At 45.5% G+C, this 25252-nt stretch overlaps 1 protein-coding gene across 2 annotated transcripts in view; it reads left to right on the top strand.

The window, feature by feature from the left end:
- SNX29 (sorting nexin 29) overlaps positions 1-25252 on the top strand; it is a 181904-nt gene that overhangs the window by 42333 nt on the left and 114319 nt on the right. For both annotated transcript variants that reach the window (XM_087878406.1, XM_060692920.2), the window contains exon 15: positions 9977-10083. In XM_087878406.1, the coding sequence (XP_087734532.1) occupies positions 9977-10083 (107 nt within the window). The remainder of the gene's footprint in view (positions 1-9976; positions 10084-25252) is intronic.

Here is a 25252-nt window from a genome sequence, read left to right as displayed (position 1 = left end):
AGGTTTCTGTGAGGGGTTGGCTGCGTTATGACACATCTGGATGCAGGGCTGCGATCAACTGCTACTGAGCAAGGTTTTGCTCTTTTGGGTTGGCGTATTAATCAGCCCAGTCAAAAAAGCAAAAGAAAAAAGAAAACACCCCTGAAGTTGTGGTGGAATGTGGAGCAGAGTGGGATAGCCCAAGGAGCTAAGAGGTGGAATCTTTCGTATCCACGAAAAGAGCCAAGGTGGACGCTCCCTAACTTTCCAGATCTAGGGGAAGAGCAGGCCAAGGTGGGAAGGCGGACTTAAATGTATTATTAATTTAGAGTCTGTGTATTGCCACAAGAGACCCAAGTCCAGCAAGCTGGGAGAGTGGAGTTAAATGTATTATTAATTTAGAGTCCGTGCATTGCCACAAGAGACCCAAGTCCAGTAAACTGGGAGGGTGGAGTTAAATGTGTTATTAGTTTAGAGTCCGTGCATTGCCACAAGAGACCCAAGTCCAGCAAGCTGGGAGGGTGGAGTTAAATGTATTATTAATTTAGAGTCCGTGCATTGCCACAAGAGACCCAAATCCAGTAAACTGGGAGGGTGGAGTTAAATGTGTTATTAGTTTAGAGTCTGTGCATTGCCACAAGAGACCCAAGTCCAGCAAGCTGGGAGAGTGGAGTTAAATGTATTATTAATTTAGAGTCCGTGCATTGCCACAAGAGACCCAAATCCAGTAAGCTGGGAGGGTGGAGTTAAATGTGTTATTAGTTTAGAGTCCGTGCATTGCCACAAGAGACCCAAGTCCGGCAAGCTGGGAGGGTGGAGTTAAATGTGTTATTAGTTTAGAGTCCGTGCATTGCCACAAGAGACCCAAGTCCAGCAAGCTGGGAGGGTGGAGTTAAACATCTCATCAGTTTAGAGTCCTTGCACTGCCACAAGAGACCCAAGTTGAGCTCCCTTGAAGTCTGTTGACCCTTATCTAGCAACCAGTTAGTCCTGATCTAGATTCTAATCTATAGGCTTCAGTTAAATCATCTATGCTGCAGCTTTATGTGTGTCCCTGATTCTTTGCACCTAACACACAGGATATGACTAATAGGAAAGGAAAGAAGAATGTTTGTAGCTCAGGGTTGAAATAAGGGGTCCTTGGTGCTTCTCCAAGCTTGGTGGTTTTCTTGCAGGCATTTCATTACCCAAGCTAGGTAACATCCCTAATTTTTATCTAGATGTTACCTAGTTTAGAATAGAACAGAAGAGAGTAGAGTAGAGTAGAGTAGAGTAGAGTAGAGTAGAGTAGAGTAGAGTAGAGTAGAACAGAGTAGAACAGAACAGAACAGAACAGAACAGAATAGAAGAGTTGGAAGGGACCTTGGAGGTCTTCTAGTCCAACCCCCTGCTTAGGCAGGAAACCCTACACCACTTCAGACAAATGATTGTCCAATCTCTTCTTAAAAACTTCTGGTGTTGGCACATTTACAACTTCTGGAGACAAGTTGTTCTACTGATGAATTGTTCTAACTGTCAGGAAGTTTCTCCTTAGTTTTAAGTTGCTTCTCTCCTTGATTATTTTCCACCCATTGCTTCTTGTCCTGCCCTCAGGTGCTTTGGAGAATAGCTTGACTCCCTTCTTCTTTGTGGCAGCCCCTGAGATAGTGGAACATTGCTATCATGTCACCCCTGGTCCTTCTTTTCATAAGACTAGACTTATCCAGTTCCAGCAACCGTTCTTCATATGTTTGAGCCTCCAGTCCCCTCATCGTCTTTGTTGCTCTTCTCTGCACTCTTTCTAGAGTCTCCACATCTTTTTTACATCATGGTGACAAAAACTGAATGCAGGATTCCAAGTGTGGCCTTATAAAATGGTATTAACATTTCACGTGATCTTGATTCTATCCTTCTGTTTATGCAGCCTAGAACTGTGTTGGCTTTTTTGGCAGCTGCTGCAACACTGCTGGCTCATATCTAAATGGTGTCCACTTGGACAAATGATTGTCCAAGATCCCTCTCACAGTTACTACTATTGAGCAAGGTACCACATATACTGTACCTGTGCATTTTGTCTTTCTTGCCTAGATGTAGAACTTTCTTTTTTTCACCATTGATTTTCATTTTGTTAGATAGCTCCCAATGTTCAAGTCTGTCAAGATAGTTTGGTTGATGAACCATCTGCAAGAAAGCCACCAAAGACCCCTCATATGTCTAATAGTTATGCAGATTGGGCTTTAGTCTGGAAAGATTAACACAGGGATGAAATCCAGCAGGTTCTGACATGTTCCGGAAAACCGGTAGTGGAGGTTTTGAGCAGTTCGGAGAACCGGTAGCAGAAATTTTGAGTAGTTCGGAGAACCGGCAAATACCACCTCTGGCTGGCTCCAGAGTGGGGTGGGAATGGAGATTTTGCAATGTCCTTCCCCTGGAGTAGGGTGGGAATGGAGATTTTGCAGTATCCTTCCCCTGCCATGCCCAGCAAGCCATGTCCACAGAACCGGTTGTAAAAAAAAAAAAAAATTGGATTTCACCACTGGATTAACGTCATTTGCAAGGAGGACAAGAGGATTGTCTCAGAGTAGTTTCTCTATTGTTGCTCACCTATAGGCAGAAATCTACAGTCCGAAAGTACAAATCTCCCGCCATCTCTTTTTACAGCCTGGTAAATTAAGACTACGCCCTTTCTATGTTTCTTTCTCTGCCTGTTATGCAGCTGCAGGCTCTCACACCTTTTATCTGAATGTTACCTAGGTAGCATTTGTTCCTTTTGTCTTTCAAGGTCATTCCCACATACCATTACAGAAACGTTGAATTGAAAGTCAATAGAGCAGTTTTTCTGTTTTGTTTTTTTTTTTAATTTCGCAAGTTCTTGTAGATGTTTAGATAATAGAATTACGTGTTTTGAATCTGTCAGCTAGCCTCATCCTTTTGTCTGTCCTTCAGAATGCTAGATCCATCGGCGTAGAGATTTTCATTAGCGGCCCTTCTCCATCAAAATTAGTAGGTGACTAGTAATTAATTAATGAGTAGCATTTGGTGGTTAATCAATTAGATAATTAGCATCTTTTTTTCTCCTCCTGCATTATTGAAAGACAAAGAGAATTTAAGATATCATGCTTCTGGGACTTAATATGGGGGCAGGACGTGTCTCAGCATAACACGGATTGTTATGATATCTCTTCGTTCACAAATATTGTAGGAATTCTAGAACCGATATATATTTCTTTTATCCCTGTTAAATATATTTTTTAAAAAAACATTTAAACACTCCCAAAGGTGCTTCTTCAAGAGGCAACTGGACTTTCTGGTTTTTCTTTGAAGACGTTTCGCTTCTCATCCAAGAAGCTTCTTCAGCTCTTGACTTGGATGGTGGGGAATGGAAGGACACAGATAAATCCTCACGTGGCATCAAGGACTCGCTAAAAGGATGCAAATGACCAGCTGTCTGCAAAGAATATAAATCCTTCCATTCCCCACCATCATCCAGTGAGAGCTAAAGAAGCTTCTTGGATGGGAAGTGAAATGTCTTTCAAGAAGAACCAGGAAAACCCAGTTGTCTCTTGGAAAAAAAACACCTGACTTGAATCTCCATAGACATCTTTAAACACCAAAAACTATTAAAACAATAAAAAACATAAAAATGTTTAGCCATGTAACCATCTTCTCCTCTGCCGTCCCCTTCTCCTTTATTGCTTTTATTATATAAAAGTGTATACACTAATATTCCTCCTTTCTCTTATTTCTATCTCTTATTCTAACTTTTAATCATGTCACCCTTTATTAAAAGATGTTTTGTTTCTATCCTACCTAACTTCTAGTCATGTCACTTATCTAAAAAAGAAGGGAAAGAGAGAGAAAAAGCAAAGCAAAACAAAACAACTACAAAAAAGAGAAATCATCTATCCATCGTCTCTTGCCCGCTTCAATACTTTCATTGCTATGCTTTTTTTTTTTTTGACTTGCCTCCCATATTCCTCTCTTGGATCTTTATCTCTGTCTGCATCTACTTCTTGGCTATTCAATCTAGGTATTTCTCCCATCTCTACCCTCTTACATTGCCTAGTCACTCACGCCCTCGTCACTTCCCGGCTGGACTATTGTAATGCTCTCTACATGGGGCTCCCCTTGAGGAGCACCCGGAGGCTCCAGCTGGTCCAGAATGCAGCCGCGCGAGTAATAATGGGGACGACTCGTTGCTCCCATGTAACATCCATCTTGCGCGAGCTGTACTGACTCCCGGTGGTCTTCCGGATGCGCTTCAAGATGTTGGTTACCACCTTTAAAGCGCTCCATGGCTTAGGACCTGGTTATCTACAGGACCGCATTCTGCCACCGATTGCCTCCCACTGACCAATACGCTCCCACAGAGGGGGTCTCCTCAGGGTGCCGTCAGCCAAACAGTGTAGGCTGGCGACCCCCAGGGGAAGAGCCTTCTCTGTGGGGGCCCTAGCCCTATGGAATGAACTGCCCCCGGACATACGAAGGATCCCCGACCTCCGTGCCTTCCGTCGCGCTCTAAAGACCCTATTATTCCAGCAAGCTGGACCGACAGGATAAAGGTTTTTTAAATTGGGTTTTGATAGGGATTTTAAAATGATCTTAGTTGGATGTTTTAAATTTGGCCGAATGATTGAATTATTTTAATAAGCTTTTAATTTTTGTTGTACATTGTTTTTTACCACGGCTGTTCACCGCTCTGAGTCCCTCGGGAGAAGGGCGGTATACAAATATAATAAACTAAACTAACTAAACTAAACTAGTTTCCAAAATTTCTGCCCAAGCCACTGTCTCCCTTTCAAAAGTATCTTCCTGTATCTCCAACTCTTGGCTCTTGATACGCTGAGAGCATGCTGTGGGTCTTCTCTCAAAATAGCTGCCATTGAGGTGGGTGGCCCATCAAAAACATGGTGGGGGGGGGGGGAAACTGTTTAGAAAACAAGCTGGAACAGTTCTCCCTTTCTGCTCTTTCTAGCTTCCTGAGGAGACCTCCACCTCTCCAGCTGAACCTTTTCTCCCACCTCCAGCAGGTTTATGTGGGATTCACAACTTTTAATCTTTGAAGAGGAGGCTAATGTTGAGGAGATTGTTTGTCTGGGCTTACATAAACAGTTTTGTGTCTCTGCTTAAAAGGTCGTTGAAGAAGCCTTCTCACCTAGTATTTCCTTAGACAAATTTCTTCATCTAAGAATAAGAGCCGTGGTGGCGCAGTGGTTAGAGTGCAGTACTGCAGGCTACTTTCTGCTGCCTGCCGGCTGCCTGCAATTTGGTAGTTCAAATCTCATCAGGTGAGCCAGGAGTTCAATCCTGACCAGCTCAAGGTTGGACTCATCCTTCCATCCTTCCGAGGTGGGTAAAATGAGGACCCAGATTGTTGGGGGCGAGAGGCTGACTCTGTAAAACGGTTAGAGAGGGCTGTAAATCACTGTGAAGTGGTATGTAAGTCTAAGTGCTATTGCTATTAGGAGCTCTGGTGGCGCAGTGGTTAGAGTGCTGTACTGCAGGCTACTTCTGCTGACTGCCGGCTGCCTGCAGTTTGGCAGTTCAAATCTCACCAGGCTCAAGGTTGGACTCAGACTTCCATCCTTCCGAGGTGGGTAAAATGAGGACCCAGATTGTTGGGGGCAAGAGGCTGACTCTGTAAACCGCTTAGAGAGCTTCCTTCCTTCCTTCCTTCCTTCCTTCCTTCCTTCCTTCCTTCCTTCCTTCCTTCCTTCCTTCCTTCCTTCCTTCCTTCCTTCCTTCCTTCCTTCCTTCCTTCCTTTATGGCATAGTGGTTAGAATGCAATATTGCAGGCTAAATCTGCATTTCAAATCACACAGGCTCAAGGCTGACTCACCCTCCCATCCATCCGAGGTCGGTAAAATGAGGACCCAGATTGTTGGAGGCAATAGGCTGGCTCTGTAAACCGCTTAGAGAGGGCTGTAAAGCACTGAGAAGCGGTATTCCTTCCTTCCTGCCTTCCTTCCTTTTCTAAAGCACTATGAAGCGGTATATATATCTAAGTGCTATTGCTAATAAAAGTAAAGAATTTTGCAGGAGTGAGACAAATGTACCTTGCAGTGTTCGTATTTTCCATTTTTGTTTGCCAATTATTTTATCTGAGGTCCACCAGATGCTTTTTTGGAGTTCCTGAATGTCTTGCTCCCAAGGTCCTCTTCGGCTCCTGAGACATCAATGGCATGGAGCAGTTTTGTTTTCTGTATGGAGCCAAAGGGAAACCACTCTTCCTTGGCAGTTTTGGGCAGCTTTATAATTTTATGCGGTGGGAATTTTGGGGGAAGCTTTGTTTCTAGTGTCGTCCAGCTGATTTGACCTTCTTTTGTTTAGCCAGAATTAATTCGGTTCTGCCTCGGTACCTAGGATCCGTTCAGACCATGGGGTGATATTTGTGTTTATTCAGAAGCCCACTCCCTACCTGCACAAGGAAAAGGGTGAGAGGACTGTGTGCAGGGGGTCCATTCAGCAGGTTCTGACAGGTTCTGGAGAACCAGTAGTGGAAATTTTGAGTAGTTCGGAGAACCGGCAAATACCACCTCTGGCTGGCCCCAGAGTGGGGTGGGAATGGAGATTTTGCAATACCCTTCCCCCAGGAGTGGGGAGGGAATGAGGATTTTGCAATATCCTTCTCCCAGGAGTGGAGTGGGAATGGAGATTTTGCAGTATCCTTCCCCTGGAGTGGGGTGGGAATGAAGATTTTGCAGTATCCTTCCCCTGGAGTGGGGAGGGAATGGAGATTTAGCAGTATCCTTCCCCTGGGGTGAGGTGGGAATGGGGATTTTGCAGTATCCTTCCCCTGGAGTGAGGTGGGAATGGAGATTTTGCAGTATCCTTCCCCTGGAGTGGGGTGGGAATGGAGATTTTGCAGTATCCTTCCCCTGGAGTGGGGTGGGAATGGGGATTTTGCAGTATCCTTCCCCTGGAGTGGGGTGGGAATGGAGATTTTGCCGTATCCTTCCCCTGCCACGCCCACCAAGCCACATCACGCCCACCGCCCACAGAACCGGTAGTCAAAAAATTTTGAATCCCACCACTGAGTGTGTGCGCATACATATTGCGTGTTAGCTGTCAGTGCTTCCCACTGAAACCTTCACGCCGCTAGCTGAGCGATTTGGCTTGGAACCAAACCAGCAGCTGCAAAAACAAAGTACATTTGCTTAAGTTTGGCACTGCCTTCGGTCTGTTTGTTAGTACAGTTTTAAATCGAGTTTCAATGTACAATGTAGGCAACGAAGCTTCCAGATTGTCATGGCACGTGAGAAAGACCTTGGGTGACTGAACGAAAAGATGCTGCCAAGGGAACGGGGAGATAAGAGACTGCATAGGCCGCAGCTGCATAAATGGGTGGAGAGAAGAGGATCAGGAGGGACCCTCCCTAGTTTCTTGAGCTGCATAGGAGGCAGGGAGAGCACTGGGCTTTCAAACTGGCAAGATCCTGCCAATGTCTCCTTACAGTGAAGTGGAATTGGCTCATCTGTGTGTGATTCTTATCTGCTTAACCCTGTGAGACTGACACAGGTAGCCTGAGAGTGAATGATCTGTATGCTCTCCTGGTTTGGATTTAATACTTACACTTGGCCTGCTGACAAAGAATGTTTTGGTCCTCAAACTTTGTATTTTTTTTCAAGAATGGGTCCAAGAGATCTATAGACATACCTAAAAGAGGAGGGAAAAGGTAGATGGCTGCTTTGTTTGGGAAGGGAGGAAGGGAGGGATGAAAGGAAGGAAGGAAGGGAGGGAGGAAGGAAGGAAGGAAGGAAGGAAGGGAGATGGAGGGAGGAGGGAGGGAGGGAGGAGATGTAGGGGGGGATGAAGGAAGGAAGGAAGGAAATCTAGCTATAGATATTCAAAGAAGGAAGGAAGATTGAGGAAGGAGGGAAGGAGGAAGGAGATAGAGGGAGGGAGGAAGGAAGGAAGGAAGATTGAGGAAGGAGGGAAAGACGAAGGAGATAGAGGGAGGAAGGAAGGAAGAATGAGGAAGGAGGGAAGGAGGAAGGAGATAGAAGAAGGAGGAAGGAGATAGAGGGAGGAAGGAAGGAAGATGGAGGAAGGAGAGAAGGAAGAAGGAGATAGAGGGAGGGAGGAAGGAAAGAAGATGGAGGAAGGAGGGATGGAGGAAGGAAGGAGATGTAGGGAGGGATGAAGCAAGGAAAAGGAAGGAAGGAAATCTAGCTATAGATATTCAAAGAAGGAAGGAGGGAAGATGGAAGGAGGAAGGAGATAGAGGAAGGGAGGGAAGGAGATGGAGGGAGGAGGGAGGGAGGAAGGAAGGAGATGCAGGGAGGGAGGGAGGAAGGAAGGAAATCTAGCTAGATATTCAAAGAAGGAAGGAAGGAAGATGGAGGAAGGAGGGAAGGAGGAAGGAAAGGAGAGAGGGAAGAAGGAAGGAAGGAAGGCGGAAGGAAGGAAATCTAACTATAGATATTTAAAGAAGGAAGGATAGTTGGAAGGAAGGCGGAGGGAGGGAGGGAGGAAGGAAAGAGGGATTATGATGATTTAATTTTTATTATTGGATTATCTTTAAGTTTACTATTGACATTCTTCATAAAGTCGCATTGGTCTTGCCTGGTTTTCATCCCAAAGTGATGGATTTTTGGGGATTTTGAGACATTCAGAGTTGACGTGATTGAAGCAGGTTTGAAGGCCTACAAAAGTATACAAAAACTTCTAGGCCTTTCTTATCTCTGGAGGTGGAGATGAGAAATTCTCTATTCGGGGGCTTCAATTTGCTCCATTTTTTTGGAGAGAACTTGTAAGCTAATTCATGGCTGGCTGCTTAGCTGCTGTTTTATCTGAAATATTGAGCTGGTTGCCAGCGGCGAGTGGGGCTATTCAGGGAATCAGCCTTGCCATTTTATCTTCCCTTAACCAGCATATATTTTCCTTCCTTTGTTTTGGGATTTTTTTTCCCTCTCTCCTTGCAAACAGAATAATAATAATAAAAAACACCTTTCTGTCTAATGCACGTGCCCCTACAGAGTTCTCGTCTTCACAGAATACACAACCATGACCAAAACAAATAAACAAACAAAAAAATCACGCTGAATGTGATTAGTTTTAACTTCGGCTCTCAGCTCTCTTTCTCTCTGTGTGTGAATTACCGTCTTGTGCGAGAATCTAGGGCATTTGGTTGAAGTATGATTTGATGCACTGTGTAAGCCCTGCAAATGGGTTAATTCAGCAATCTGGTTAAGCACATAATATACTGTAAACACAGCCACCGCTGAGTTCATCGCTTTAAGCTATAGCAAAGGAGGAGGGATTTTGGTTGTCGTTATTGTTGGTCTCGGTTAAGCAAACTGATTTTTTTTTTTTTTAGCACCCCCGCTGTTTCTTTTGGCTTGGTTCAACTTGAAAAAGGAAGACAACTTCTTGCAGGGGTGAAATGCTCCCGGTTCGGACCGGATCACCCGATCCGGTAGCGATGGCAGCGGGTGGTTCGGAGAACCGGTAGCAAAAATCCCTGCGCGCCCCCCTCCCCCATGCCCAGCTCAGCCGCACAATCATCAGAGGCTTTTTAAAAAAAAAAAAAAACTTTTCAAAGCATTTTTTCTACAACCTCTTTGGCCGAAGAGGTGGTAAAAAAAATGCTTTGAAAAGTCTCTGACGATCCCAGCTGTGTTGCCTGATCTTCAGAGAGGCTTTTCAAAACATTAGAAAAAATGCTTTGAAAAGTTTTGAAAAGTTGGCCACGCCCACTCAGTCACATTACCCCCACCACCACCACCAAGCCACGCCCGGTCGTAACCAATTTTACATTTCATGGTCTTAAATGTGAAAAATTGTCGTACGTCACTTCTTTCCCTGATGTCGTAACTTGGAACAGTCACTAAATGAACCGTCGTAAGTGGAGGACTACCTGTAGTCAGAATCTTTTGAGCATACGACTTTGGGCTCGGAATTACACATTTCGATGGGCGTTCCTAAAGGTAAAAATGGATCGATCTCATGAAAAATCCGAAAATCAAACCCATCGCTCTTTACTGATGGCAGCCTGTGTTTTATTTTTGCTTCCAGTCTTGCCAAATCTTTGGAACGCAGATAGTGAATTCTCTATTCCCGAACAAAAGCAAGTGGAAAACAATGAGGAGCGCGCAAACTCTTATGAAAGGAAGCTGATTGAGGTAAGAAAAGGTTTTAATGTGGAAGAAGTTTTCTTTCCCTGCGGTTTTTGTGTCATAACATTGAACGATTCTTTAATCACCGTTTCTTTCTGAAGGTTAACATTTATTTTACAAACACGTGCGCGATCTATTCTATGCCTTCTGTTTCTGCTAGTATTTTTCAAAAGAGGGGATTTGTCGCATGCTAACAATCAGGGATGATTACTCCCGCGGTGATGTTTTTACATACAATTTGGTGATGTCATCAAACAGGCACGCCTTAAGGTAAAGGTAAAGGTTCCCCTCGCACATATGTGCTAGTCGTTCCTGACTCTAGGGGGCGGTGCTATTCTCCATTTCAAAGCCGAAGAGCCAGCGCTGTCCGAAGACGTCTCCGTGGTCATGTGGCTGGCATGACTCAATGCCAAAGGCGCACGGAACACTGTTCCCTTCCCACCAAAGGTGGTCCCTATTTTTCTACTTGCATTTTTTACATGCTTTCAAACTGCTAGGTTGGCAGAAGCCGGGACAAGTCACAGGAGCTCACCCCGTTACGCGGCACTTAGGGATTCGAACTGAACTGCCGACCTCTCGATCGGCAAGCTCAGCGTCTTAGCTACTGAGCCACCGCTGTCCCCTTTAATATCTACCATTAGCAAGCTTTTTTCCTAAAATTCGGTGGCAGGCCTCCTTCCTGTCATTTAAACCCATTGTTCTGGGCTGGAGCCCGGGAAGGCGGGGTTGATGGACAGGATGACCCCCTTAGAAGGAGAAAACAGAATCTTGCTTTCTTTGTAGTTTTGCCGGCCTTTTGCAATTCAGGATGCTCTTCATAATGGAGCTTTCATCAGGCTTAAAGCTCCCTATTGAATCAGAGCTGATCTTTGTGGTGACCCAGGGCATGGTGTGATGAGACTCGGCAAGAGCCACGTTGTCCTTTGTCTCTTAGGGTAAAGAGTAAAAGATGGGGGAGAGGAAAGGCTGATGCACTGAATTGTGTAGGTCTCCTCCCTTCTCCTTCTTTGTCTTGGAATGGAATGGAAGAAATAGAAATAGAAATAGAATAGAATAGGAACAGAATGGAACAGAATAGAACGGAACAGAATATACGGAATAGAATGGGAATCGAATGGAACAGAACAGAACAGAACAGAACAAATGGAGTGGAACGGGAACGGAATGGAATAGAACAGATCAGAACAAATGGAATGGAACAGAACAGAACGGAATGGAATGGAATAGAACAGAATATGGGAATCGAATGTAACGGAACAAAACAGAACAGAACAAATGGAACAGAACAGAACGGAATGGAACGGAATAGAACAGAATATTGGAATAGAATGGAATGGGAATGGAATAGAACAGAACAGAACAGAACAAATGGAATGGAACAGAACAGAACAGAACGGAACGGAACGGAACGGAACGGAATGGAATAGAACAGAATATTGGAATAGAATGGAATGGGAATGGAATGGAATGGAACGGAACAGAACAGAACAGAACAGAACAAATGGAATGGAACAGAACAGAACGGAATGGAACGGAATAGAACAGAATATTGAAATAGAATGGAATGGGAATCGAATGGAACAGAACAGAACAGAACAGAACAAATGGAATGGAATGGAACAGAACGGAACGGAACGGAATAGAACAGAATATTGGAATGGACTGGACTGGACTGGACTGGAATAAAATACAATGGAAGGGAACTAAACAAAACAGGAATACTCTGAATTGACCCTTTTGAGGTGGTACCTTTTCCGGAATGACCTACTGTGTTTTCCCGAAAATAAGACCCTGTCTTATATTTTTTGAACCCCAAAATAAGATCTTATTATTTTGGGGCGCATGGAGCAAGATGGGGCTCCTCTTACCTGATTTCCAGGTCTGCGTTTAAATATTTTTGGGGAGGGCTTATTTTCAGAGGGAGGCTTATTTTAGCACATGCGCTCAAAAGCCCAATTGGGTTTATTATCAGGGGATGTCTTGTTTTTGGGGAAACAGGGTATTTGGAAGGCAGGAGGAACTATTTCAGAGTCGGAATGAGACTGGGGTGGGATGTTTGAAGCAGATTTTTGTAGAGATGCTTTCCTTTCTCCAGAGCAGTGTTTCTCAGCTGTGTCAACTTGAAGAAATCCGGACTTCAACTCCCAGAGTTCCTTAGCAGGGGAAGCCTGATTTGCTTAACGACCCACGGGACTCACTTAACAACTGCAGTCATTTGCTTAACAACCATGGCAAAAAAGGTCATAGAAGTAGGTGGGACATACTGAGTAATCACCTTGCTTAACAACAGAAATTCTGCTCTCAATTGGGGTCGTAAGTTGAGGACTACCTGTATTTGAGTTTAGCCGATAGCTTTGAGATTTAAAATTTATGATATATATATGTATGTGTGTAGGGGACGTAGTGGCTCAGTGGCTAAGACGCTGAGCTTGCCAATCAAGAGGTCGGCAGTTCAGTTTGAATCCCTAGCGCCGCGTAATGGGGTGAGCTCCCATTACTTGTCCCAGCTTCTGCCAACCTAGCAGTTCGAAAGCAGGTAAAAAAGGCAAGTAGAAAAATAGGTATCACCTTTGGTGGGAAGGTAACAGTGTTCTGTGCACCTTTGGCATTTAGTCATGCCGGCCACATGACCACGGAGACGTCTTCGGACAGCGCTGGCTCTTCGGCTTTGAAACAGAGATGAGCACCACCCCCTAGAGTCGGGAACGACTAGCACATATGTGCGAGGGGAACCTTTACCACTGTGTTTCCCCGAAAATAAGACCGGGTCTTATATTAATTTTTGCTCCAAAAGATGCATTAGGGCTTATTTTCTGGTTAGGTCTTATTTTCGGGAAAACAGGGTATAAACACACACTCACACACACACACAAAATTGCTGATCACTTCGTGCACGTTCCGTTTTTAAAAAAATTAAATGTCTAGATTATATATATTGTTGCAAAAACACCTTATAATTAACGAACAAAAATATCTGATGTACAGCTGTCCTGGCGGGAAGGGACTCACCGAACAATGGATAAATAGTTATGAAATGTGTTAATCATAATGATATAGGGAAAGCCAATAACAGGACTTCTGATCCAATCAGAAGTTTTACGTAAATCATTTCCAGAGCTGAACTTCCAATAGCCTATAATTATATCAGGAAATCTGGTATGTGGGTATTGGAGTTCAGCAGGCAATCAATCATTGAATGTTTCTCTGAAAAGTCAAGTTCAGGCAAACACCAGCTGCCTCCGCAAAAGAGAAGAAATCATTTTGGCATTAAAGAATGCTGACTTGAATCTGGAGCTGGCTTAAACACAAAATGCACACTTGGAGAGTTGAGGCATCCATCGCATTTTTGGAGCTTGCGCCTATGTGGAGTCTTATGTTGGTTGTAATGGTCGGTATGGGTGTTTTGTCTATGGCCACGATGGCGAACCTGTGGCACGCGTGCCACAGGTGACACGCGGAGCCATATCTGTGGGCATGTGAGCATTGCCCTAGCTCAGCTCCAGTGTGCATATGTGCGCTGGCCAGCTGATTTTTGGAGCCCACCGGAAGTCAGGAAATGGGCTGTTTCTAGCCTCCGGAGGGCCTCTGCGGGTTGGGGAAGGCCGTTTTCAGCCTCCCCAGGCTCCAAAAAAGCCTCTGGAGCCTGGGGAGGGCAAAAAACGGGCCTTCCAGGCCCACTGGTAACCTTTTTGCCATTGTGTGCCAAGTGTGTGTGTGTGTGTGTGTGTCACACAGACATGCGCGGGGGACAGGGGGCGGGGAGGCATTGAATTGTGGGTGTGGGCACGCGGGCGCACGACCACCCCGCGCTCCCTCCCGCTTTTGGCACGCGACGGCAAAAAAGGTTAGCCATCACTGGTCTATGGAAAGACATCCGTGTCGCGGTTGTCCCGAAGGTGTTTTTTCAAGAGGCAACTGGACTTCCTTTCTTTTTCCTTGAAGACATTTCGCTTCCCATCCAAGAAGCTTCTTCAGTTCTGACTGAATGGCGGAGGACCAGTGGTGAAATGTAAAATTTGTTACTACCGTTTCTGTGGGCGTGGCTTGGTGGTGGTGGTGGGGTAATGTGACTGGGTGGGTGTGGCCACCTTTTTTTTTTTTTTTTTACTTTTTTAAAGCATTTTTGTAACAACCCATTCGGGCGAATAGGTTGTAAAAACATGCTTTTAAAAGGTAAAAAAAAAAAGGCTCTGACAATCACAGCTGTGACGCGTGATCGTCAGAGCCTTTTTTTTTACCTTTTAAAAGCAGGAAGTAACGACACCCGGGTGAGTGGGCGGAGCCTCGCGCCGCCATCGCTACCGGTTCTCCGAACCATCTGCCAGAATCGCTACCGGATCGCCTGATCCGGTCCGAACCGGGAGCATTTCACCCCTGTGGAGGATGGAAAGATTTATATATTCCTTGCAACCATCTGGTGGTTAGTACTCTTTCTGAGAGCCATTGAGGACACTTGGAGTTTTATCTGTGCCCTCAGGGTCACCCTAGTCGTGCAAATGGGTGTGGAACCTTTTTGGAATTGCTGAAAAGATTATGCTGTTAACAGCAGATAGGGGGCGTCGTTTTAGCAGAGGGGGAGGGCTACGACACCGCCTATCTGCTGTTTGCAACACAATCCTTTCAGCAGTTCCAAAAAGGTTCCACACCGATTTGCGCTATTCAAGTGACGCTGAGGGCATCGATGAACCTCGAAGTGACTCTCAGAAAGAATACTAACGACCAGATGACTGCAAGGAATAATAGATCTTTCCATTCAAGTCAGAACAGAAGAAGCTTCTCGGATGAGAAGTGAAATGTCTTCGAAGAAAAGCAAGTCCTGTCCTCTTCAAAATATATGGGTGTTTTGTTCCTCCAGGATAGCTCAAATAACCTTCAGGATGGTTAAAACTCCATTGGGCGAGCGGGATCGAAAAAGATGGTTTGCAAGCAATCCAGGGTAGTGCTAACGGTGGCGAATATGACAAATGAAGGTTGTTGCAAACGAGGGGGCTGGAGATAAGCTTCAAGCAAAGAAGGAAAGTATGTGTTGAAGGCATGTGTCAACCCTTTGAGGGAGGTCAACACAGAAATAGGCACCGCAAAGAATCCAGGAATATTGCTGGATTTTCGTAGAGTATAATAACCAAATCTCCAAAGCCTGTCCAAATTTCTCTCTTATCCCATCAAAATCAAGGTGGAGTTATTCTGAGTTTATTTCTCACACTTCCTTCAATTTCTGGATGGGGTCATCTGTTCTCCAACTCCCTCCTTAATAGCCTTCTCCATGGTCAACTCTAAATCCTTTTGATGTCCAAATCATTACAGTACCTGGAATTTAAGCAATATGTCACTTGAAGGAGACTTGAGTCCAAGAAATCAATACTTTCTCAGGGCAATCCACCTAAGCCAGGGTTGCTTAACTTCGGTTTATTGAAGTAACTACAATAACAAATGTAAAGGACGCGGTGGCTCATGGCTAAGGCGCTGAGCTTGTCGATCGAAAGGTCGGCAGTTCAGCGGTTCGAATCTTTAGTGCCGCATAACGGGGTGAGCTCCCGTTACTTGTCCCAGCTTCTGCCAACCTAGCAGTTTGAAAGCACGTAAAAAAATGCAAGTAGAAAAATCGGGACCACCTTTGGTGGGATGGTAACAGCGTTCCGTGTGCTTTTGGCATTGAGTCATGCTGGCCACATGACCACGGAGACGTCTTCAGACAGCGTTGACTCTTCGGCTTTGAAACGGAGATGAGCACTGCCCCCTAGAGTCGGGAATGACTAGCACATATGTTTACCTTTACCTTATAATAACAAATATCATATAACCCAGTGGTGAAATTCAATTTTTTTTACTACCTGTTCTGTGGGTGTGGCTTGGTGGGTGTGGTGTGGCTTGGTGGGCGTGGCAGGGGAAGAATACTGCAAAATCCCCATTCCCTCCCCACTCCTGGGGGAAGGATATTACAAAATCTCCATTCCCACCCCACTCTGGGGGCCGGTCAGGGGTGCTATTTGTCGGTTCTCTGAACTGCTCAAAATTTCCGCTACCGGTTCTCCAGAACCTGTCAGAACTTGCTGGATTTCATCCCTGATATAATGCCTTAACACAGAATGTGAACACGGCATCTTTACAGCACAGATTGCTTTGAAAAGCTTTGAAGGAAATCATCCCGGGTTGAACAAAGGCTCAAGAAACCTTGAGATAATTCTAATTAATTTTAATTCTAGCCTGAGTGCAGAACCAGGGGTGGTATCGGTCAAGCTTTATAAAGCTGTCTGCATTTCAGGCTGAATGAAGGACACAGACAATGGATCATTTTCTATTTGGACTGGATTTGATGGCCCTCAAATTCAATCAATGTGCATGTTCATAAATTAATTCAAAGCTTGAAAAGATTAAAAACATAAAAAAGTAACTATTTAGCTTAGGTGGCTATGTTTTTTTGGGGAAAAAAATTCTGTTATAATATTTAATAATATATAAATTGAAATAATAATAACAATAATAACAACAACAACAACAACAACAACAACAACAATAATAATAATAATAATAATAATAATAATAATAATTTAGCAATGTTTACAAGGCAGAGAGAAAGAGAGAGAACAAACAAATGTGTTTAGGTGTGTCCTTCAAACTGTTCTCTGTGGCTGGAACTTTCTGACAGACGTATGTGTTTGTGGTGTGTGCACGCATTGTGTTGTTTTTCGATTAGAAACTCTTTCCATTAAAAAGCTGTTTCTCTACTGCGCTGGCTGCTGATCCTAATTAATATATTATGGACTATCAGCGCATGTGAAAACCAGGAACATAAAACTGGTCCTCGCATTTATTTATTTTTTTATCAAGAGAGTGGTAAGATAAATGTCCCTCGATTTCTACTGCCCTCCCAATAACTCTCTTTTTCATTTCATAAGACCAAAACGATGTCCTTCATAGCTGAATAAGCTGGCATCGTCCATCTGCATTAGGCCATAATCGATCAGGGCTAGTAGTTCCTGTCCCGATAAATAAAATTCCATCTGCTAGTAGAAAGGGTTCCACCTAGATTGTGTGTTGTCTGTACCAGGGTTTTACTACTGGTTTGCAACGGCAGCGCGTGCGCGTGCTTTTGCGCAGGTGCAGATTGCCAATTATGACGTGAAGGTGGGTGGGTGGAGCCTCCCACCGCTTTTACTACCGGTTCTAAAGAACCGGACAGAACTGGGAGCAACCCACCGCCAGTCAGCACCACGGAACTCTCTGGGGAAGCCAGGTTCAGTTAACAGAGCCTTGATAGTACAGTGGTTTAGTGCACCCTGTTATTAACACAGCTGCCTGCAATTTCTGCTGGTTCGAATCTCTCCAAGGCTCAAGGTTGACTCAGCCTTCCATCCTTTCTAAGGTAGGTGAAATGAGGACCCAGTTTGTGAGGGCAATAAGCTGACTTTGTATAAAATATACAAAAGAATGAAGGCTATTGCTTAGCACATTGTAAGCCGCCCTGAGTCTCCGGAGAAGGGCGGCATATAAATCAAATTAAAAAAAAAAACAAAAAAACCCAACAACCCTGTTTCTAGTTTAACAAACCGTTTGCAATCTAAACATTTCTCCTTAGTTTTAGGTTGCCTCTCTCCTTGAGAAGCTTCCATCCGTTGCTTCTTGTTCAGCCTTTGGGTACTTTGGAGAATAGGTTGACTCCCTCTTCTTTGTGGCAGCCCCTAAGACAGGGGTCGGCAACCTTAAACCCTCAAAGAGCCACAAAAGGTCCTAACCGGAAGCCCTCCGTTCAATTCTGGAGCCATCCGGAAGTCCGGTTCCCCTAACATAAGAGTCTCCTCCTAGTGCGATGTCCTTTTTCTTCTACCTGTCCTAACCCAAAGCCCTATCAATTGTGGAGCCGACTGGAAAACTCATCCCTTGCCATAGAGTCTCCTCCTGGCATTCCATGCTCCCACCCCCCCAAATCGGAAGCTCCTCTCAAAATTGTGGCGCCGACCAGCGTTAGGGAGCCGCAGCAGAGGGATGAAAGAGCCACATGCAGCTCCAGAGCCGCAGGTTGCTGACCCCTGCCCTAAAATAATGGAACACCGCTACGTTGTGGTGCGACTACGTTCCATCTCACCACCTGGATAGAAATGGTTAAATCCTTCTTGGTGAAGGAAAAAAAAAAGGCTCGGAAGATTTAGGGATATTTAAATTAGGGTGAACATCGGAAGAGGGTGGATGGAAGAATATTTATTTATTTATTTATTTATTTATTTATTTATTTATTTATTATATTTCTATACCGCCTTTCTCCCGTAGGACTCAAGGCGGTGTACAGTCAAGAAAAATATAGATACACGAACATCATAAAATTGCTAATTAAAATTATTACTCAGTTTGGTCAATTAAATAAAACCCAGAATTAGATAACATTTTAAATTAAAGAAGAGCTGCAATGATTTAGCCTGGGGCAGTCTCTTGGAAAGATGCTGGATTTTCTTTTTTTTCCTTTTCCTCCTGTGGAAGAAGTTAACTAACGTTTTACAACTTTAAGGCTACTCTAGGGAATGAGTTGGATAACTCATGAGTTGGAAGGGATCTTGTAGGCCATTTAGTTCAACCCCCCCACCCACCCAAGCAGGAGGCTCTACACCAGTGTTGGTGAACCTTTTCGGCACCGTGTGCCGAAACGGGAGTGCGTGCGCGTGCAGGAAACTGGAAGAGCAGCCATCTGGTGTGCATGCGCGCAGGGGGGAAGGTGATCTTCTGGTTTTCAGCGCCTACATGCGTGCCGGCCACCTGGTCTTCCGGTTTCTGGCGCGCATACAGGCGCAAAGACCAGCTGGTGGTGTGCATATGGTGCCTGAAACCGGAAGATCATCTTCCTGGCGCATGCATGCGCACCAGGTGGCTACTCTTTCGGTTTCCGGCACTCCCGCGTGCGTGCAGACCACCTGTCCGGCACGCTGGAACCCGAAACAACAATGGGCAACAGCTCGCATGCCCGGAGAGATGGCACTGCGTGCCACTTCTAGCACGCGTGGCATAGATTCGCCATCAGGGCCCTACACCATTTCCGACAGATGGCAGTCCAGACTTTTCTTGAAAACTTCCAGGGATGAAGCTCCCACAACTTCTGAAGGCAACTTCTGTTCCATGGGTTGATGGTTCTCACTGTCAGAAAATTCCTCCTTATTTCCAGGTTGAATCTCTCCTTGGTCCGTTTCCATCCATCCATTATTTATTTATTATTTATTTATTAATTTTATTTCTGTACCGCCCTTCTCCCGAAGGACTCAGGGCGGTGTACAGCCTGATTAAAAGCACAAAGACAGACAAAATTTAAAAATAATTAAAATTATTAAATGATAGGCTTAATTTAAAACCCCAACTTTAAAATCCCATTTAAACAGTGGTTTAAAGCACCCTGTTATTAACACAGCTGCCTGCAATTTACTGCTGGTTCGAATCTCTCCAAGGCTCAAGGTTGACTCAGCCTTCCATCCTTTCTAAGGTAGGTAAATTGAGGACCCAGTTTGTGGGGGCAATAAGCTGACTTTGTATAAATATACAAAAGGATGAAGGCTATTGCTGAATGCACTGTAAGCCGCCCTGAGTCTCCGGAGAAGGGCGGCATATAAATCAAATTAAAAAAAAAAAAAAAACCCAATTAAAATCTTTACCTTGATAGCCCAGCCTGGCGGAACAACAAGGTTTTGAGGGCACAGCGAAATACACGGAGATCAGAGATTTTACGAATTTCTGGGGGCAGTTCATTCCAAAGGGCAGGGGCTCCCACAGAGGAGGCCCTCCCGCTGGGTGTCGCCAGCCGACATAATTTGGCCGATGGCACCCTGAGGAGACCCTCTCTGTGGGAGCGGACTGGCCGGTGGGAGGCTACTGGTGGCAGAACACGGTCTCGAAGGTATCCAGGTCCAATGCCATGGAGCGCTTTAAAGGTGGTGACCAACACCTTGAATCGCACCCAGAAGACCACTGGGAGCCAGTGCAGCTTGCGTAGGAGGGGTGTCATGTAGGCACAATGGGTTGCGCCCATAACCACCCGCGCGGCCGCATTCTGGACCAATTGGAGCCTCTGGGTACTTTTCAAGGGGAGCCCCATGTAGAGAGCATTGCAGTAGTCCAGTCGGGAGGTGACAAGGGTGTGAGTGACTGTGCGCAAGGCGGAAATTATTCCTTGTCTGGCCTTCGGGTGCTTTGGAAAATAGGTTAGCCCCCCCTCTTCTCTGGGACAGCCCCTCAAATATTGGAAGACTGCTATCATGTTCTCTCTTGGTCCTTCTCTTCACTAACACGGTAGTTGAACCGTGGCAGGATGGGCGAACAAGAACAGTTGGGTTGGAGAAAAGGGCAGGGACGTGTCCACAAACTCCTCAATTTAAGCTCCTCAGTACGTTTATTGGCTCTATTGATGGGACATTTGGAAAAGGCTGTGAAGCAAGCAGAGTTTTCAGGAACTATGCTTTCCTTAAGGAGGCCGCGCTGTAAATTATGCCCAGTGAATAAACCGGGACTCCTTAAACGTCTTATTGGAAAAGAAGACGTCTGGCGCCACTCAAGCGTGGACTTCTTCAGAGGCTGTAAAATTCTCTACCGACCGTAAATAAATCGTGGCTTGAATTTTAGTGGGACTGGCCAATAGGTTCTTCAACATTCCCCCTCCCTGGGGAGCAATGTAACAGAATGTAACAGAGTTGGAAGGGACCTTGGAGGTCTTCTAGTCCAACCCCCAGCTCAAGCAGTAGACCCTCTACCATTTTGGACAAATGGCTGTCCACTTAAAAGCCTCCAGTGATGGAGCCTCCACAACTTCTGGAGGCAAGACGTTCCACTGGCTAATTGTTCTCACCGGCAGGAAATTTCTCCTTCTCCCTAAATTGGTCCTCTCTTTGATAAGCTTCCGTCCGTTTCTTCTTTTCCTGCCCTCACCTACTTTGGAGAACAGGTCCAAATGTCCTCTCCTCTGTGACAGCCCCTCAAATACCGGGATATGCTCCCTAAGCCTTCAGTTTGCTAGACTAGACATACCCAGTTCCTAAGGGACGCGATGGCTCAGAGGCTTAGAGGCTGAGTTTGTCGATCGAAAGGTCGGCAGTTCAGCGGTTCGAATCCCTAGCGCCGCGTAACAGGGTGAGCTCCCGTGACTTGTCCTAGCTTCTAGCAGTTCAAAAGCACATAAACAATGCAAGTAGAAAAATAGAGACCACCTTTGGTGGGAAGGTAACAGTGTTCCGTGTGCCTTTGGTATTTAGTCATGCCGGCCACCTGACCACGGAGACATCTTCGGACAGCGCTGGCTCTTCGGCTTTGAAACGGAGATGAGCACCGCCCCTTAGAGTCAGGAACGACTAGCACATATGTGCGAGGGGAACCTTTAGCTTTACCCAGTTTCTGAAACCTTGTGTTTTATCCTCCAGTCCCCTAATCATCTTTGTCTGAGGAATCACAGTGGTGGAGAATGGGGCATGACCCTCTCACCGCCTGCCTCGGAGCAATAAATTTTATGGGTATCTGAGCAGCTGCTGCTGAAGCTCCACGGGGTGGGTATGTGAGCGTATCTCCCTGCAGAGTCACCTATTAGCTAGCTAATATCTTCAGCGCAGCGACTTCAGGCCGTGAGATCCTGGTTGGAGAAGGTTAGGGTTTTTTACAGCCTTCGTTCCAAACCCTGGAGGACGTATTGCTCTTACTGCTTAATGCGGTCTGAAGTCTAGGAAGTCTTAAGAGCTTTCCAGTTGCAAAAACTCTGTTTGATCGGCCCTGGTGGTGCCCGTATCTTCCCATCACTGACTCCGAGGGCGCTTTTTTTGGGGGGGGGGGTGTCTCCGCTGCGTTCCAAACCGCGTCTGGCACAAAGTTGGCCAGAGACATGGCAATTTTGGAAGACGGCTCTCGGGAGCCCGTCTTGTCTGTCTGTCTTTGCCTGAACGTTCACGGCGATATGAATGACCAACCTGGCATTTGCCAACACGGACCAGCTGCCGCAGAGAGTTGGTTCCCCAGATGGCTCTTTTGTTTCGGGGAGTTGCATTTTTTAAATTTAGTTGTTCCCCAAATGTTCACGAATGAAGGCAAATATACGTGTCCCAGGATAACGTCGCAGGATCCAATCTGGGTCAGTCACCGGAACCAGAGGTTTTTGTCTTCTGAACTTTGGGACTCGTGCTGGAGCCCATCCTCAAGGGACTTCTCTCTAGGGGCCTGTGTGCTTTGAGCGATTCTGCACGTGGTACTTACATATACGATATATTTATAAGAGCCGAGGTGGCGCAGTGGTTAGAATGCAGTACTGCAGGCTACTTCTGCTGACTGCCGCCTGCCAGAAGTTTGGCAGTTCAAGTCTCACTGGCTCAAGGCTGACTCAGCCTTCTGTCCTTCTGAGGTGGGTAAAATGAGGACCCCGATTGTTGGGGGCAATAGGCTGACTCTGTAAACAGCTTAGAGAGGGCTATAAAAGCACTACGAAGCAGTATATAAGTCTAAGTGCTATTGCTGTTGCCATTGACACAGCCTTCCATCCTTCCAAGGTCAGAAAATGAGGACCCCGATTGTTGGGGGCAATAGGCTGACTCTGTAAATCACTTAGAGAGGGCTGTAAAGCACTGTAAAGCGGTATATAAGTCTAAGGGCTATTGCTATTACTCTTGCTTTTCCCCTTCCTTCCTTCCTTCCTTCCTTCCTTCCTTCCCTCTCTCCCTCCCACCCTCCCTCCCTCCTTCCTTCCTTCCTTTTCTCCCTCCCTCCCTCCCTCCCTCCCTCCCTTCCTTCCTTCCTTCCTTCCTTCCTTCCTTCCTTCCTTCCGTCCCTCTCTCCCTCCCTCCCTCCTTCCTTCCTTCCCTCCTTTTCTCCCTCGTTCCCTCCCTCCCTCCCTTCCTTCCTTCCTTCCTGCCTGCCTGCCTTCCTTCCTTCCTTCCCTCTCTCCCTCCCTCCTTCCTTCCTTCCTTCCTTCCTTCCTTCCTTCCTTCCTTCCTTCCTTCCTTTTCTCCCTCCCTCCCTCCCTCCCTCCCTCCCTCCCTCCCTCCTTCCTTCCTTCCTTTTCTCCCTCCCTCCCTCCCTCCCTCCTTCCTTCCTTCCTTCCTTCCTTCCTTCCTTCCTTCCTTCCTTCCTTTTCTCCCTCCCTCCCTCCCTCCCTCCTTCCTTCCTTCCTTTTCTCCCTCCCTCCCTCCCTCCCTCCTTCCTTCCTTCCTTCCTTCCTTCCTTCCTTCCTTCCTTCCTTCCTTCCTTCCTTCCTTTTCTCCCTCCCTCCCTCCCTCCCAGATGTGCCAGTTTACCTATTCTAGTAAAGAGAACTTTGAAAAATACAGAGTCTTTACTTGGAGTTGGGTTTTTTTCTGGACCGCTGACAGGTGCCTTCCTTCCTTCTTACCTTTGTAGGTGAGAACCTTGGATCACCTTGAGGAAGGCTCTTTCATGGAAGGTCCTTTAGAAGTACCTTCAGTAAGTCCACATCTGGCCATGATTTTCCAGCAAGGTTAAATAATATTGTGTGAGAATAAAGGCAATTCTAAAGAGCTTTTCCTTTACGGAGTCGCTTTTGATTGCCTGTTCGAAATGGGAATATTTTATTCCATTACTGAAGAATCCATCAGTGGGCAGAACGCTGATAGGACGTACTGCGTGGGTTTCAAGGGCTCCTCAGAACAAAACCATTTCCTGCAGACGGAGATCTTAGGAACTTATTCATGCGTGAGATCGTTCCCATAACTCAAACATGCTCAAGGCTTTATCCCCATGGCAAACAACAGATGCACCTCATGCTCAGTTGGACGGTCAGTGGCTTCCTGCTTTCTACACAACTGGCCACCAATAAGTGGCTCAGAGGTAGCCTGGGTGGGCCCAAAGGAGAATTTCTCTGATCTTTATAGAATATAGAATATAGAATTGTAATGGTGAACCTATGGTATGCATGCCACAGGTGGCACGCTCCTCCGAAGACTCAGGGCGGCTTATAATGCACTTATAGCAATAGCCTTCATTCTTTTGTATATACCTGCTTATTAGGGCTTTTGCCCCCCCCCCCCATAAGTGGTGTTTCTACAAAGTCAGCTTATTGCCCCCAGAATCCAGGTTCTCAATTTACCTACCTCGGAAGGATGGAAGGCTGAGTCAACCTTGGTTTTTGGGTCTCTGCCGCGCATCCATGGGAGAGCCTTAAAGAAATGGAATTTATATATATAAAATTTGATTTATATGCCGCCCTTCTCCGAAGACTCAGGGCGGCTTACAATGTGCTCAGCAATAGCCTTCATCCTTTTGTATATTTATACAAAGTCAGCTTATTGCCCCCACAAACTGGGTCCTCAATTTACCTACCTTAGAAAGGATGGAAGGCTGAGTCAACCTTGAGCCTTGGCGAGATTCGAACCAGCAGTAATTGCAGGCAGCTGGTCTTAATAACCAGCTTAATAACAGGGTGCCTTAAACCCCTGTACTACCAAGGCTGTTATTATTTAGGGTGGTAAATGAAATAAGAATAGAGGATAGGGTAGGGTAGGGTAGGGTAGGGTAGGGTAGAATAGAAGAATAGAATAGAATAGAATAGAATAGAATAGAATAGAATAGAATAGAATAGAATAGAATAGAATAGAATAGAATAGAATAGAATAGAATTCTTTATTGGCCAAGTGTTAGAGGACACACAAGGAATTTGTCTTTGGTGCATATGCTCTCTGTACATAAAAAGACAAGATACATTCGTCAAGAATCATAAGGTACAACACTTAATGATGGTCATAGGGTACAAATAAGCAATCAGGAAACAATATCAATATTAATCGTAAGGAAACCAGCAACAAGCTTATTGCTTAACGCATTGTAAGCCGCACTGAGTCTCCGGAGAAGGGCGGCATATAAATCAAACAAACAAACAACAACAAAAAAAAGTTACAGTCATGCAGTCATAAGTGGGAGGAGATGGGTGGTGGGAACGATGAGAAGATTAATAGTAGTGCAGACTTAGTAACTAGTTTGACAGTGTTGAGGGAATTATTTGTTTAGCAGAGTGATGGCGTTCGGGAAGAAACTGTCCTTGTGTCTAGTTGTTCTGGTGTGCAGTGCTCTATAGCGTCATTTTGAGGGTAGAAGTTGAAACAATTTATGTCCAGGATGTGATTGGTCTAAATATTTTCACAGCCGTCTTTTTGACCGGTGCAGTATACAGGTCCTCAATGGAAGGCAGGTTGGTAGCCATTGTTTTTTCTGCAGTCCT

Source organism: Pantherophis guttatus, chromosome 14 (assembly GCF_059756535.1).
Source record: "Pantherophis guttatus breed Tessera chromosome 14, ASM5975653v1, whole genome shotgun sequence".
NCBI lineage: Eukaryota > Metazoa > Chordata > Lepidosauria > Squamata > Colubridae > Pantherophis > Pantherophis guttatus.
Note: the sequence above shows the minus strand (reverse complement) of the source record. Positions and strands in the feature narration are given on the sequence as shown.